This window comes from Stenella coeruleoalba (assembly GCF_951394435.1).
Source record: "Stenella coeruleoalba genome assembly, chromosome: 19".
Taxonomy (NCBI): domain Eukaryota; kingdom Metazoa; phylum Chordata; class Mammalia; order Artiodactyla; family Delphinidae; genus Stenella; species Stenella coeruleoalba.
The window spans coordinates 10,427,123-10,441,321 of record NC_137165.1 but is presented as its reverse complement, the minus strand read 5'-3'; the positions used below and the strand labels follow the sequence as shown (position 1 = coordinate 10,441,321).

The following is a 14,199-nucleotide window of genomic DNA, read 5'->3' as shown; positions in this document are numbered from 1 at the left end:
CGGGCTCAGCGGCCATGGCTCACGGGCCCAACCGTTCCGCGGCATGTGGGATCTTCCCAGACCGGGGCACGAACCCATGTCCCCTGCATCAGCAGGCGGACTCTCAACCACTGCGCCACCAGGGAAGCCCCTCTCATGTCTTTTAATAAATTAATTTTAATAAATGTTTTTAAAGTTATAAGCTTATTTTCAAAGTATTGTTTTAGCTGCATCCCACAAGTATATTCATTGTATTCTAAATATTTTGCAATCTTCATGACTTCCTCTTGAACTCATGAGCAACAGGAATGCATTCTTGGTTTCCAAACTTTAAAAAACATTTACATTGTTGCTTAAAATCTTTCTAACTGCACTAGGTAACAAAACATGGTAAGTAGCTTGACTTTTAAAATATGTTGAGTATTCCTTTGAGATATACACAGTATTTTAAGTGCTCCTTATGAATATAAAAGGATGTATATTTTCAGTTTCTTGGGTACATCATTCCTAGGAGATCAAACTTTTTAAAATTCTGTTGCTCAAAGTTGTTATATCTACCTACTGCTTGATCTAGCAATTGATATAATGTTAAACATCTCATATGTGTGCAGTTATCAACTTCTTGTAATTCTATCGCCTTTTGTTTCTTTATGACATGCCATGGCTATTTTGTTAGGTACAGACAAGTTCATGATTATTACATTCTCTTTGCAGACTGTTTCATTCATTGTGAAATACCCTTCTATGTCCCCGCAATGCTGTTAGCCATAAGTTCCAATTTTGTTATTATTGCCTCATTTGTTTTATTTTCTTCTTTTAAAAAATTAAAATGAACTCAGAAGTTTTTTGGTTTTGTTTTTTATAGTCAGATTTATTAGTTTCTATGGTTGGTACTGTTTCTTATATCCTATATGTTCCCTCTATGTTTACTTTTCTTGTAAATGTTATCTTTACTAGTTCTTCTGGTGATTTATGTGGGCGATAAATGCTCTCAGTTTTTGTATGCCTGAAATATCTTATTTGCTCTCCCTCTTAAATAATTTAGCTGTACATAAAATTTTAGGTTGACAACTGCTTTTTCTCTGCACTCTGAAGATCTTATTTCATTGTCTCCAGGCATCTATTCTGCTTATGTGGTATCTCCTGTCAGCATAATTATTACTTCCCTCTGGTAGCTTTCAATATTTTCTTTTCATTCTTGAGGTTCCACGGTTTAAGATGCGTCAAAGTATGAATTTACTATTATTTACCCTACCTGGTACTCAGTATTTATGTTGAGGACTCACTACTGTTTCTTAATGCTTGAAAAAATCTCAGTTATTATCTCCTCAAATATTCTCTACTACTCCCTCCATTATCTTCTCCTGGAATTCTTTTTGATGTGTGTTGGAGACTCAACTCATCCTCTGTGTCAATTGCTCTTTGATATTTCTCTGTCTCACTGGGAGGGAGAACTCCTCAATACCATTTTCTAATTTTTAAAATCTGTGTCTACCATTTAAACCATCTACTTACCTTATTTCAATTTATTTATTGTTTCCAAGATTTCTAATGGTTTTCAATTTTTTAAATATACTCCAGTTTTATTTCCATATCTAAGTACCAACTTAAGGCATCTGAACCATAAATATCTTCCTAAACCTAGCTTTTAACTATTGCTCTGGTTAGTTAGCATCAGAGCTTTATATATGTTATAACCATGTACAAAATCCTTTTGAACACCACTAGAAAATTCCACTGTCTTCTGGTGACTAACATGAGCTCTATTTCTACTATTCTCCTTCAAATTGAGAACTCTATGGCCTTTTGTTTGCTCCCTCGTGTAACAGGCTCTTACTCATTGCCCAAGATTGAGGATTTCCAAAACACAAACACTGTTGCAGTGCCAAGCTTTGTACTGAAATTGGTTAAAGCAGAAAGCTAAATCAAAAACATTTTTTTGAAAGCTAAATCCCTTTTTCAAGTTCAACAGAAAACCAACAAAACTTTCAGAAATAGTTATAACATTCCCAGTTGAAGAAGCTGGGAAAAGAATGGGTACTAAGGCAGGAACAGACAGTAAGAGGAGTCAAGAGGTAATAATCCCTTTTATTAGCACTCCTCATTACTATTTGCACTTATATTTCAGCCACTCTCCAAATAAATGAAAGCACAGCTATTACAACGCCAAAGCAAAAGTTATTCTTATTGGTAAAAACACCAGTGTTTGGACTTCTGGGGTTACTGTGACCTGGTTTGCTGAAAGATAAAACAAAGACTACTGAACACATCAAAACCATGGCTTATACTGTTATCACCTGTGACAATCACAGAAGACTAGATATATACTTCATGCAATAATATAAGCTGCTGCTTTAGAGGACATCTTTCAATTTGTTTTTTATTATGATATAGGCAATCAGCCAAGCCATAAACTAAATCAACATTTACCTTTTACACACTGTGCAATTTCTTTAGAAATGACACCAAAAACTCTTAAAAAGGATCACAGTATTCCCTTTGAAATTTTGTAATAAGTTACCTCACCTGTTCTTTATGGCCAGTTTAAGTTCATTGAGAACTTCAGATAGTAAAGATACAATAGTACACATACATATTATTTATTGGGTCTAGATGCAGTCAAAGCAATTTAACATAGCAGGCATGTTTTTGAACAAACCCATATTACAAGCTGCTTAGAGATATAAAACTGCAATTGATAATGTATTTCAGAAATGAGAGGTTCTTAGTCATTTTCATTTCTTCAGAATTTTACAGAAAAGTCAATTTTATAATTTAAAAAAAGAAGATAAGCAAACAAAGGAAACCCTAGCATCTTTATTTGGGGACAGAGAAAAACAGAAAGCAAAATGAACAAACTTTGGACAAGATAAACTTGAATTTATTGGATAAGCAAAGACTGAAAGAAAAAAAGTGTAGAGAGGATGATCAAGCGTCAGAATTATTGGTTGTGAGAAGTAAAGAGAAAAGAGAATGCCACTAGCTAGTATCACAGTGAGTTTGAATTGGTCATCAGAGGAAATACTGCCACGGCCTCATACATACACACTAAAATGTATTACACTCACCCTGACAAGAACATACCATTGCACAGAGTTTAAAGTAGTATTTCATCAATTCAAGGTTAAAACAAAATTTAAAAGGAAGATGTTAAAAAATTCACATGAACATACTGAAGAACTGGACAGAACTCATTTCTCAGGACAACAACATATATTCAAATAACAATGATACTGTGCAAAATGTATTATCTACCCCAGTAGATAATACATATCTTTCTTGAAGATGAAAACCATATTTCATTCATCCCAACCTCCACAGTGCCTTGCAGACTGCCACCATGCCTAGACAGGAACACCAGCTTTCCCATCTCCTTATCATCCTATGGAGGAACAAAATTAATAGGGAACAGCCAGCCTTCCTGCAACCCACGAGAAAACAGAATCCCATCCCACACTACAGTCAGTAAACCTTTCCAAGCCATGGGCTGAATTCTGTGAGGCCTAGGAATCTTCCATCTTATTGAACAGTGGCTTTCAAACTGCTTTTACCATAATTCACAGCAAAAAATATATTTTATCACACAACTCTATACATACGTGTGTATATGTAACTGAAACAAAAAATTTTGTTCAATTATACTTACTTAACCTTACCAAGTAAATAACGTGCTGTTACTTTCCACTGCATTTCTTTTTAAAACTTGCTGGTCACAACGCACTCAATTTTGCTATCCATCAATGAGTTACAACATATAGTCTGAATAACACCACTTCAGGACAGTGGTCTTCAAAGTGGGGTACACCCGAGGGGGTACGTAAAGACTTTCCAAGGGATTCATAGGCACATGTTGTTTTAAAGGAATCAAACTCTAGGTCCTCAACTTACATAAATAATCTTTCCTAAAACAGAGAGCTATTTATGTGTAGATTCTCTTTGGCCACCTTCCTTTTCTTAACACCCTTCTCCCTACTTAACAAATGAAAGGCTTTCACCCATCCTGAGTTTTACTATGGTTCACTACCTTACTGTGTAAAAACTTCTCTGTGATATCAAACCAGAGGAACAATTTAAAATATCAATGTCAGTAACAAAAAAGTGAATGACTGGGCTTCCCTGGTGCCTCAGTGGTTAAGAATCCGCCTGCCAATGCAGGGGACACAGGTTCAAGCCCTGGTCCGGGAAGATCCCACATGCCGCAGAGCAACTAAGCCTGTGTCACAACTACTGAGCCTGCGCTCTAGAGCCCGCGAGCCACAACTACTGAGCCCACATGCCACAATTACTGAGGCCCACGCGCCTAGACCCCGTGCTCCACAACAAGAGAAGCCACCGCAATGAGAAGCCTGCACACCGCAATGAAGAGTAGCCCGCGCTCGCCGCAACTAGAGAAAGCGCGCGTGCAGCAACTAAGACCCAACACAGCCAGAAATAAATGAATAAATAAACTTATTTTTAAAAAGTGAATGACTAATAACTGGGTAATGAATCTTTTGGCAGGTCATGTGGGTTGCAAAGTCTATTTCAACAAAACTGAAAGAAGATCTATTTGAGTTGTCAACCTATAGAATAAAAATATTTTTGAAGCTAGAGCACTATGTGATTTAACACGTAATTCAGAAAGAGTTAAAAGAATAACAGTCACTATTTAAAAAAAAACCCACTTCTATTTCCATCTACTTATTTATGAGATCAAGGGCTTAACTTATATCTTTTTTTTTTTGGCCACACCGTGCGGCTTGTGGGATCTCAGTTCCCTGACCAGGGATTGAACCTGGGCCGTAGCAGTGAAAGCCCAGAATCCTAACCACTAGGCCACCAGGGAACTCCCAACTTATATCCATTAAAAAAAAAAAACTTAAACATACCTTTTTCTAGACATTAATAATATTCACCAGAGGTTAATGACTTAATTGGGAGGGAGAAGCAATATATCTCATAAGACCTGCATTTCCAATAATTTTTACAACTTAACAATTATTTTTTAAGTGTGTACAATATTTATGTAATCAATTGTCTACTTAAACTGTAATGATATCTCAATACAAAAGAAATTTACATGCATATTTTTATTGCAGAGACGTCTGACCAATTTTTTTTAATGGCTTCCAAGCACAAAATATTACTTTAGGCCAGTGGTTCTCAAAGTGTGGCCGCTGAACCAACAATATCAGCATCACCTGGTAACTTTCTAGAAATGCAAATTCTAGGATCCCACAGACCTAGTGAATCAGAAACTCTGGGGGTGCGGCCCAGCAATCTTTGTTTTAACAAACCCTATAGGTAAAATTCTGATGCACACTCAGGTCTGTGTGCTAAAAAACACTTTTTAGAATAAAATTCTGAGGGAGACATTAAAAAAAAAAAAACACCTAACACAAGGGGAGAGAAATGTAAAATTCCTGAAGAATTTATTCACGTATTTTTTATTAAATGGATGGTGATGGATATTAAATCACTATGATTGATTCCATGTTTAAAAGCATGAAGTTTTAATTTAAATTGTCAGTGTTAACAATACGATAGAATTTACATCCTTTGAATTTTTTATGTTTAAAATTAAAAAATTTTTAAGGTGTGAGGGATGTTTATAATCATTTTACAGAGTATATAAACTTAAAAGTTGAAGGATCACTGGTCGAGAGTAGTGGTCCTCAAACTGTGGCCCTTGGACTGACCATACTGCAGTCGCCTACAATTTATTAGAAATGCAAATTCTCAGGCTCCAGCCCAACATACCATGTTCCAATAAGTTCTCCAGGTGATTTTCATCCACTTTAAAGTTTGAGAGCTGCTGGTCTATACTAGAGCAGTGGTTCCCAAAATCTGGTGTGCATCTGAATTACCTGGTGAGCGTCTTAGAACACTGACTGCTAGACCCTAATCCCAGAGTGTCTGGCTCAATAAGTCTGGGGTAGGAGCCAACATTTTGCATTTCTAACAAGTTTCCCAGGAGATAATAATGCTGATGCTGCTATTCCACAATCACACTTTGAGAATCACTCACTGGTCTAGAGGGCTGTGGAAATCATATCTATACTTTCCTATGTCAATACCCAAAATGTAAACCCTTTCCCTCATCCTTCAGAGTAGATCTCCCTCATGATATGATCTCATACATTGGCCTTATACACTTTGCTTTTTTTTAAACAACTCACTATTACTTAATCTGTTTTCCTCAGTAGAGTTCAACTCCTATGAGTAAAAAAGCCACATGAATCTTGCCCCTTCTGTATACCCAGCACTTAGGCACAATGCCCACCTCATAGTAGGTATTAAACATATTAACTGATAATTAACATTGTTGAATAAATTACATGAAATGTCAGTTGTACTATAACACAGCTAAGGCTATTATTAGAATGCCAACAGTCCTGATTTGCCCGGGGCTATCTCCCAAGTGCTAAGGGGACTGAAAGTCCTGTGTCCCAGGACTATCTAGCCTACCATCTTAAATATCATCAAGGGCAAAAGACAAAGGACTATCTGAGTAATGCATTATTCAACTTGTTTTTCAATTTCATTATTAACCCTAGCCTCTAAATAGGCTTCTATTATACTACGCAAGTAGAAATAAAATCAAGATTTATTCAATGATAAAATTAACATTGTACTACCAAGAAACTTGACATTTTAAGGCAGTTTTAGTATGGGGGTTAGGGGAAGACTTATAAACTTACCCTCTTTAGCCAAATACAACTCTTTAAATTTTGCTCTCTTTTGATTAAATTCTTGCTCAAGCTGCTGCTTTGCACGTAAAAATTCTGCATTAATTTTTTCCAATTCTGCTACCCGTTGCTGAAGAGAAACTGGAAAGAAAAATACTAGTTAACAAGTAATAACTTTTATTCATAAATTAAGTTACAAGAATAAATTAGTATTGTGGCTACACATTTCTATAATGAAACAAGTGGTCAACCTTCTTCCAAAGATCTAATATATTCTAGGAAATTCTAATTTTTCAAAAAAGACACTTCTCCTAGACTTAATACACACATTGTGAATGAATCATGTAAAGTGAAACAGCACATATATGGAGAATCGCATAAGGCAAATTTCCCAAAAGAAAGCTTCTAAATTCCTTTGTATAACTGACAGAATGTCAATCCACTTACAGAATTGTTAAATTTTGGATTATTTGGGCTATTTACCTCACAAATGAACCCACTACCAATCTTGCTAGCTTCTGTCTCTCTCAAGTGTTATGAGCAAAATCTAAAGGGCACCCTGATTAGGACAGCCATACCAGCCTGAACTACTCTCCCAATTTCAAGATGATTCATTACCATTATACTGAAATCATAATCAAGAAACCTTTCATACAGAAAGGATACAGAATCGTACATTCTGTATGAACTCTCAATGACTGGGAGATTATCTGGTTTTTAGATTAACTTGATTGTGGTATGGCAGGGATTCGGACACATTTTTACTTTAGGGGCTCTATAATTTGGCCACAGCTAATTATATAAACACCTATTCTGACCAAACCCAGAGGGTCTTTTGGTTCAAGCAAGGAGAGGGAATTCAGGAGTCCAAACCCCTGACCTCCTCCTTTTCCCCAACAGCAACCTAGCCACAAAACTATGACCCTAATCACTCCAGGGGATACTTATCAGTACTAACACCTCTGCCTGATTACCTAGGTCAGCAGAGGTCTCAGTTCCCTACAACGAGCCACCCCCAGATAATCATGATTTACTAAAATTTTAACCATGATCTGAGATTATCTCTGAAGGTCTTCCCCCACAACCTATTACTCAATTTAACTGAGATTATAATTTTGTAACACACAGAAAAAAGACTGGAAAAAATGCACCAATGATTTGTCTATGAGAAATAGAATTATGGCTCATTAATTTCTTCCATGTGCTTTGCAAAGTTCTCTACAACTCCTTTGATAATAAACAATTAACTAAAACCACTATTTGCTCATTCCCATGACATCTTCAGACTAGCTTCACTACAGATCTAACAGCATCGATGCAATCCATGGCAAAAAAAGGAAATGACAGCTGCTTTGAGTTCCATGTCATTAAAGATAAGGAGTCATTTTGAGGAGCAAACATCTAGGATCTTTAGGTCAAAGCAAAGAATGACATCTGGTCATCTGAACATGTGCTAACCTTCAGAGAAAGACAAGGATGGAGAATCCACTGGAAGGAGGACCGTGCAGTTATTTCATATTTACCATTTGAAATCATGAAGGAAATGGGTTCTCTGTGCTATTTACCTGTCTTGGTATTTTTATTGTCCAATTCCAATTGTTAAATAAATTAAGCAAATTTTCCACTTAACATTTTAAAGTTACTGGTACCTACTGATTAATACATGGGTTAAGGAAGGGCACTGGAAAATAAAGAAGAAAAAGCAGGATCCCTCTGTTCTTACTTTTCCCTAACAACTACATTCCCACCCACTACTACCTTCTACTAAAACACACTCACATACACACACACACAAAATGTCCATACCTTTCAACATTATATTTATATTTAGGAGCGAAGGCTAATGAATCAATAAAAACTAAAATGCAGCCTTTAAAATTACAGCCAATAAAGATTAAGCGTGTTTCCACTACTCCCAACGCTGTCCTGGCTCTGACCCACAGTTCAGGCGCCATCCACACCCACAGGTCTGGCTGCCTCTCTCACGATTCAGAACAAATTTCAATTCCAGGAGTCATGATCCCATTGAGGATACACCAAGTAACTCCCTTATTTGTTTTCTTAATAAAAAAACTTAAAATCTCCCCCCCAAATTTTTTTTAAATCCAGCTCAAGTACTTCTAACATACTGCAATTCTACAACACAAAGGCCAAAACAACTGCTTTTTACAAGAATGCCTCTACTGCTATATGTAGAAAAATCAATTCACCTTGCATGAGACAGAAAGTTTACAAACAGGCATATCCTATATCATAATGCATGAGCAACCAACCACAAATCAAACTGAAAACATCTCATCACACAAAATACTTTATTATTTTTCTAACATGGTGACGAGCAGTTCACAATAACTAGCTAATAGTTCATGTAAAAAACCACTTAGCCTGGCATATAGAAAAAAAAGGACGTTAGCTGTAAACTAGTGAGATTTACTGATATTAAATGAATAAGGAGAGACTTCCACGGTGGTCCAGAGGTTAAGACTCCACTCTCCCAATGCAGGGGGCCAGGATTCGATCCCTGGTCAGGGAACTAGATCCCACGTGCCACAGCTAAAGATCCCGTGTGCCACAATTAAGACCTGGTGCAGCCAAATAAATAAATATATATATTTTTTAATGAATAAGGGAAAACAGCAGAGTGATCAACTGGCTTTGACAAAAGACCAAAAGTCACTTCCAGCCTCATGATTCTGACTCAGTTCCATGCTTAGACTTCCAGCTCATATCCTTCCCTACTACCATGTATCAACATGGACAAATTGTTAACACCAACTTCAACAATATTAAGCCTGCTGTAACTCACAGCTGACAGCTATTAGTATATCAGCCTTTGTTAAACATTCCACACATTCCGTATATTGCTACCTTCGTTTGAGTAATAAAAAAAGGTGGGACACTATGTTATGCAATGGCTTCCTTTTTTTTTTTTCTTCCCCCACCCCCCATATGCGGGCCTCTCACTGTTGTGGCCTCTCCCGTCGCGGAGCACAGGCTCCGGACACGAAGGCTCAGCGGCCATGGCTCACGGGCCTAGCCGCTGCGCGGCATGTGGGATCTTCCCGGACCGGGGCACGAACCCATGTCCCCTGCATCGGCAGGCGGACTCTCAACCACTGCGCCACCAGGGAAGCCCCAGTCTGCCTTTTAAAGTTAATAAAATATAATAGGAAATATCAGCAACACATTTAATATGGGTATGTGTTATTTCATAACTGGGTTGCAATGGAAAAAGTGTTTCTTACTGTGGAGAGAGGTTAAAATAGTTTGAAAACCACCAATTCCTAACTCATGTAGGAATCCATTTCTGTAACGACACAGACATGTGATCATATGGCTTACACATGAACATAAATCTAATAACTCAGTTCACTGCCTCATGGGGTAGCCAATTCCACCATTAAGAAATTTTAGATTATCCTTCCCCCTTTACTTGGACAATTGGTCATCTGTTATAAATATCTGTTTTTAGTAACAGGACCCTAAATCATCTTCCTGAGAGATCTTAGTTTTGGCCTACAGAATTAGCAAGGAAAATTTCTAATATCTAACATCTATACTTGCCCTCTCCTTTCTTCTCCAGATGAAACATCTCCTAACCCTTTAATAACTTCTAAATTCTTCATTATCTCAAGTTGCTCTCTCTGAACACTACAGTTAGTCAAAATTCTACATAAAATAGGACACACTGATCCTAACTCAATACCAGCTTAGTAGAAACATTATATCTGGGGGCTATATGCTTAATAATGTACTGTAAATTTACCCTAGCTTTTTTTGGCCATGACTTCACATTGTCATTGTTAGCCCAGAAGATTAATGTTAATCTAACACTGTTCTTAAATCCTTTTCACTTAGACTTAAGCCAAGGCTTCCTCCAACCTATACTAGTGCGGTTCAGCCATACTGCAGAGTTTTGTTTGAAAACAAAGTTTTAAGTTAAAGCTAGAGATAGAGCCCTTTGGTGCATCACCCGAGATCTCAGGAGAGGTTGATACTGATATATTAGATTGCTCTATTAGTTACAAATTCATTCCAACCATCCTCAGTATCAAATCACATTTCATCTCATCCATGATTTCATACCAGTATAGTCAAATGCCTTATTAAAATTCAAAAATAAGCCATCTACAATTTCAGACTCAGAGAGGCTTGTGCTTCAACCCAAACCCAAGCACTTTCAATATATGAACTGGGGAAAACAAGTTTAACCTTTCCAAAATTTCATTAAAGTAAAGATGATACCCATTTTGCAGAGTATCACATGCAATGAGGATTAAATATACCATCATATAAAAGCAACTCACATATAAGAGGCACTCAAACGATAGTTACTATTAACAACTTCAGAATTTAAATGATTTCAGGTTGACAACTGTCCTTAAAAAAAATGGAGATGTACATTAGGCTCAACTTGTTCTAGAGATTCTTCCTATTGATAACTACAAAATCATTTTATTTTCTAAAATGTTCATAAATCACTTACTTAATAATCAATTCCTTTTTAAGTGTTCCAGAAATTGTATTTAAGCAAAGTTATCAATTAAGACAAGCAGGTAAACAAAGTTTTGAAAAAAGTCAAAAACAGAGAAAAGAAGCAACTGTGAGCAAAGGAATGGGGATTTCAGGGAATGTTCAGTAGACAAACAATGCAGTATAAACTATATTCCAGGCTCTATTCCTGTATTTTTAAAGGCTATAAAGCTATATTCCACCATATACTCCCATATGGAATATATATTGACAATGTGAACCACGCAAAGTCTGAAACAAATAAAGATAACTTGAAAAATTAACTATACACACTACTATATATTAAATAGATAACGAACCAACAAAGACCTACTGTATAGCACAGTGAACTATACTCAATATTTTGTAATAACCTATAAAGGAAAAGAATCTGAAAAAGAATATATGCACACACATAACTGAATCACTGTGCTGTATACCTGAAACTAACATGACATTGTAAATCAACTGTACTTCAATTTTAAAAAAAAGCTAACTATATAGTTGAAATAAACTATGGACATTTTTTAATACTGGTCAAGATATACAATACAGTTCAACCACAATTACATTCATTTTACCAGATAATTTTTAAATCACCTGAATTTCTGATTACATTTAGCCCAATTACCATAACTGTCAAAAGCCTGTGTTCAACAGCTGATATAAATACGCATGGATAAAAATGGATAGTTACCTATTCAATTTGTATAAACTGGTATTATTCTACTTCTCAACTATTTCAAATACCAAATGCCAAGCCAGATGAAAAAGCATGATTGTGTCATTTGCAGAGACATGGATGGACCTAGAGACTGTCATACAGAGTGAAGTCAGTCAGAAAAACAAATATCGTATATTAACACATATGTGGTATCTAGAAAAATGGTACAGATGATCTTATTTGCAAAGCAGAAATAGAGACACAGAGGTAGAGAATAAACATATGCATACAAAGGGGAAGGGCAGGGGGTGTGGGATGAATTGGAAGACTGGGATTGACATATATACACTATTGATACTATGTATAAAATAGATAACTAATGAGAACCTACTGTATAGCACAGGGAGTTCCACTCAATGCTCTGTGGTGACGTAAATGGGAAGGAAATCCAAAAAAGAGGGGATATATGTATATGTATAGCTGATTCACTTTGCTGTACAGCAGACACTAACACAACATTGCAAAGCAACTATACTCCAATAAAAATTAAACAAAAAAAAAACTGGACAAAAAAAAGAAAAAGCATGACTCTCACTGGACTGATAAGCAGATATCAGTCTGCTTATATTATTATCAGATAATATTGGATATTTAAATATTTTAGAGCCCCACTTACAAGACAAAGAAAGCTATTCAAAACTTAAATATCTTAAGTTTAAAACTTAAAGAAGGCTTACTTAAGGAAACAGCCGAAAGAATTCAGTTTTCTGAAAAACTGAATGCCTGTTAACTCTACTGGCATTCACAAGTAGAACTACATCATGCCACTTCAGGACCTGGCTTGGAACTCTGAGAATTCACTATCAGTGAAGTTGCATTTAATCCTTACTTTGTGCTTGAATTAACCAACTGTCTGTAAGGTTGCTGGTGGGAATGCAAAATAGTACAACCACTTTGGAAAACAGTTTGGCTGTTCCTTACAAACACACACCTACCATATGATACAGAAATCCTACAAATGAAAACATATTTCCACACAAAGATCTGTACACAAATGCTTGCAGCAGCTTTACTTATAATAGCCAAAAATTGGAAATAACCCAAATGCCCACTATAAATGGACCAATAATAGTGTATCCATACAATGGAATATTAGACAGCAACAAAAAGGAATGCATTACTAATCACACAACACGGCTAAATCTCAATAACATCACGCTCAGTGAAAGAAATCAGATACAAAAAGTATGATCCCACTTATATGAATTCTAGAAAAGACAAACTATAATGACAGAAAGCAGATCAGCATTTGCCCAGAAGTGGGGGGGGGGGGGGAATTTAACCACAAAGTGTCATGAAAGAACTTTTTGGGGTAAAACGTTCTATAAAACAATTATGGTGATGGTTACAAACTATATAGGTTTGTGAAAACTCATGAATCTATATAGTTAAAACTAGTAAATTTTAGCATAAATTATTTTTTAATCAGCTTTATTGTGGTATGTGTTTACAATCACAAGAATAAATCAGTGCTTGGTAACAGCCTAAATGCTCTCCTCATAGCCAGTTTTATTATCCTCATAGCACTTATCACTATCTGAAATTATTTCTCTAAATATCTGACTGTTTAAATATTGCTCCATACTCAAGCAGACCCTCAGCGAAAATGGAGACTTTATGTATTCTGCTCGTTGCTACATTTCTAACACCTAGAACTGTGACTAGCACACGGAAGGTGTTCAATAAACATTTACTAAATAAATAAGTAAATGAAAAAGTGAGCTGGAATAACTAAAACCCACTGATGAAGAGGAACATAAGTCAGGATTTTAAAAGATAGCAAGGATCTAAAGAAGCAAAGGAGAGAAGAGTATTCAACTGGGAACAATCAAAGGCAAAGGGAGCAAGACAGTAATGCATATCTGTCTAGGAGCCAGCAAGCAAACATCTCTGACACGGGGAAAACTGCGACTTTCCCCACTTTGCACGTAAGTCCCAATGAGTTACTTCTTGGCTTTCCAATATGGCAGCCACTAGCTACATGAGTCTACTGAATACCTGAAATGTGGCTATCTAAATTAAGATATGTGTTAAGTATGAAATATATATGGAATTTTGAAGACTTTAGTACAAAAAAAATTTTATTATCTCATTAATACTTTCTATAGTGATCACATGTAGAAACTGTAACATCTGGAATATACTGGGTAAATAAAATACATTATTAATCTCCACAGAAAGTTATACACAAATGTTCAGAGAAGCATTATTCATAATAGCTAAAAAAAGGAAACCCAAATGTCACTCAACTGATGAATGGCTAAACAAAATTTGGTATATTCAGACAACGGACTATTATATGTCCAAAAAAGGAAT

General features: G+C 36.1%; 1 protein-coding gene across 3 annotated transcripts in view; it reads right to left on the bottom strand.

The window, feature by feature from the left end:
- The window catches only part of RABEP1 (rabaptin, RAB GTPase binding effector protein 1), a 99,165-nt gene that overhangs the window by 59,913 nt on the left and 25,053 nt on the right, over positions 1–14,199 (bottom strand). For all 3 annotated transcript variants that reach the window (XR_013825129.1, XM_079905774.1, XM_079905773.1), the window contains exon 2: positions 6,660–6,788. Coding sequence is in view for 2 of the 3 variants with exons in the window: in XM_079905774.1 (XP_079761900.1) it covers positions 6,660–6,788 (129 nt within the window). In the remaining variant the exon portion in view is untranslated. The remainder of the gene's footprint in view (positions 1–6,659; positions 6,789–14,199) is intronic.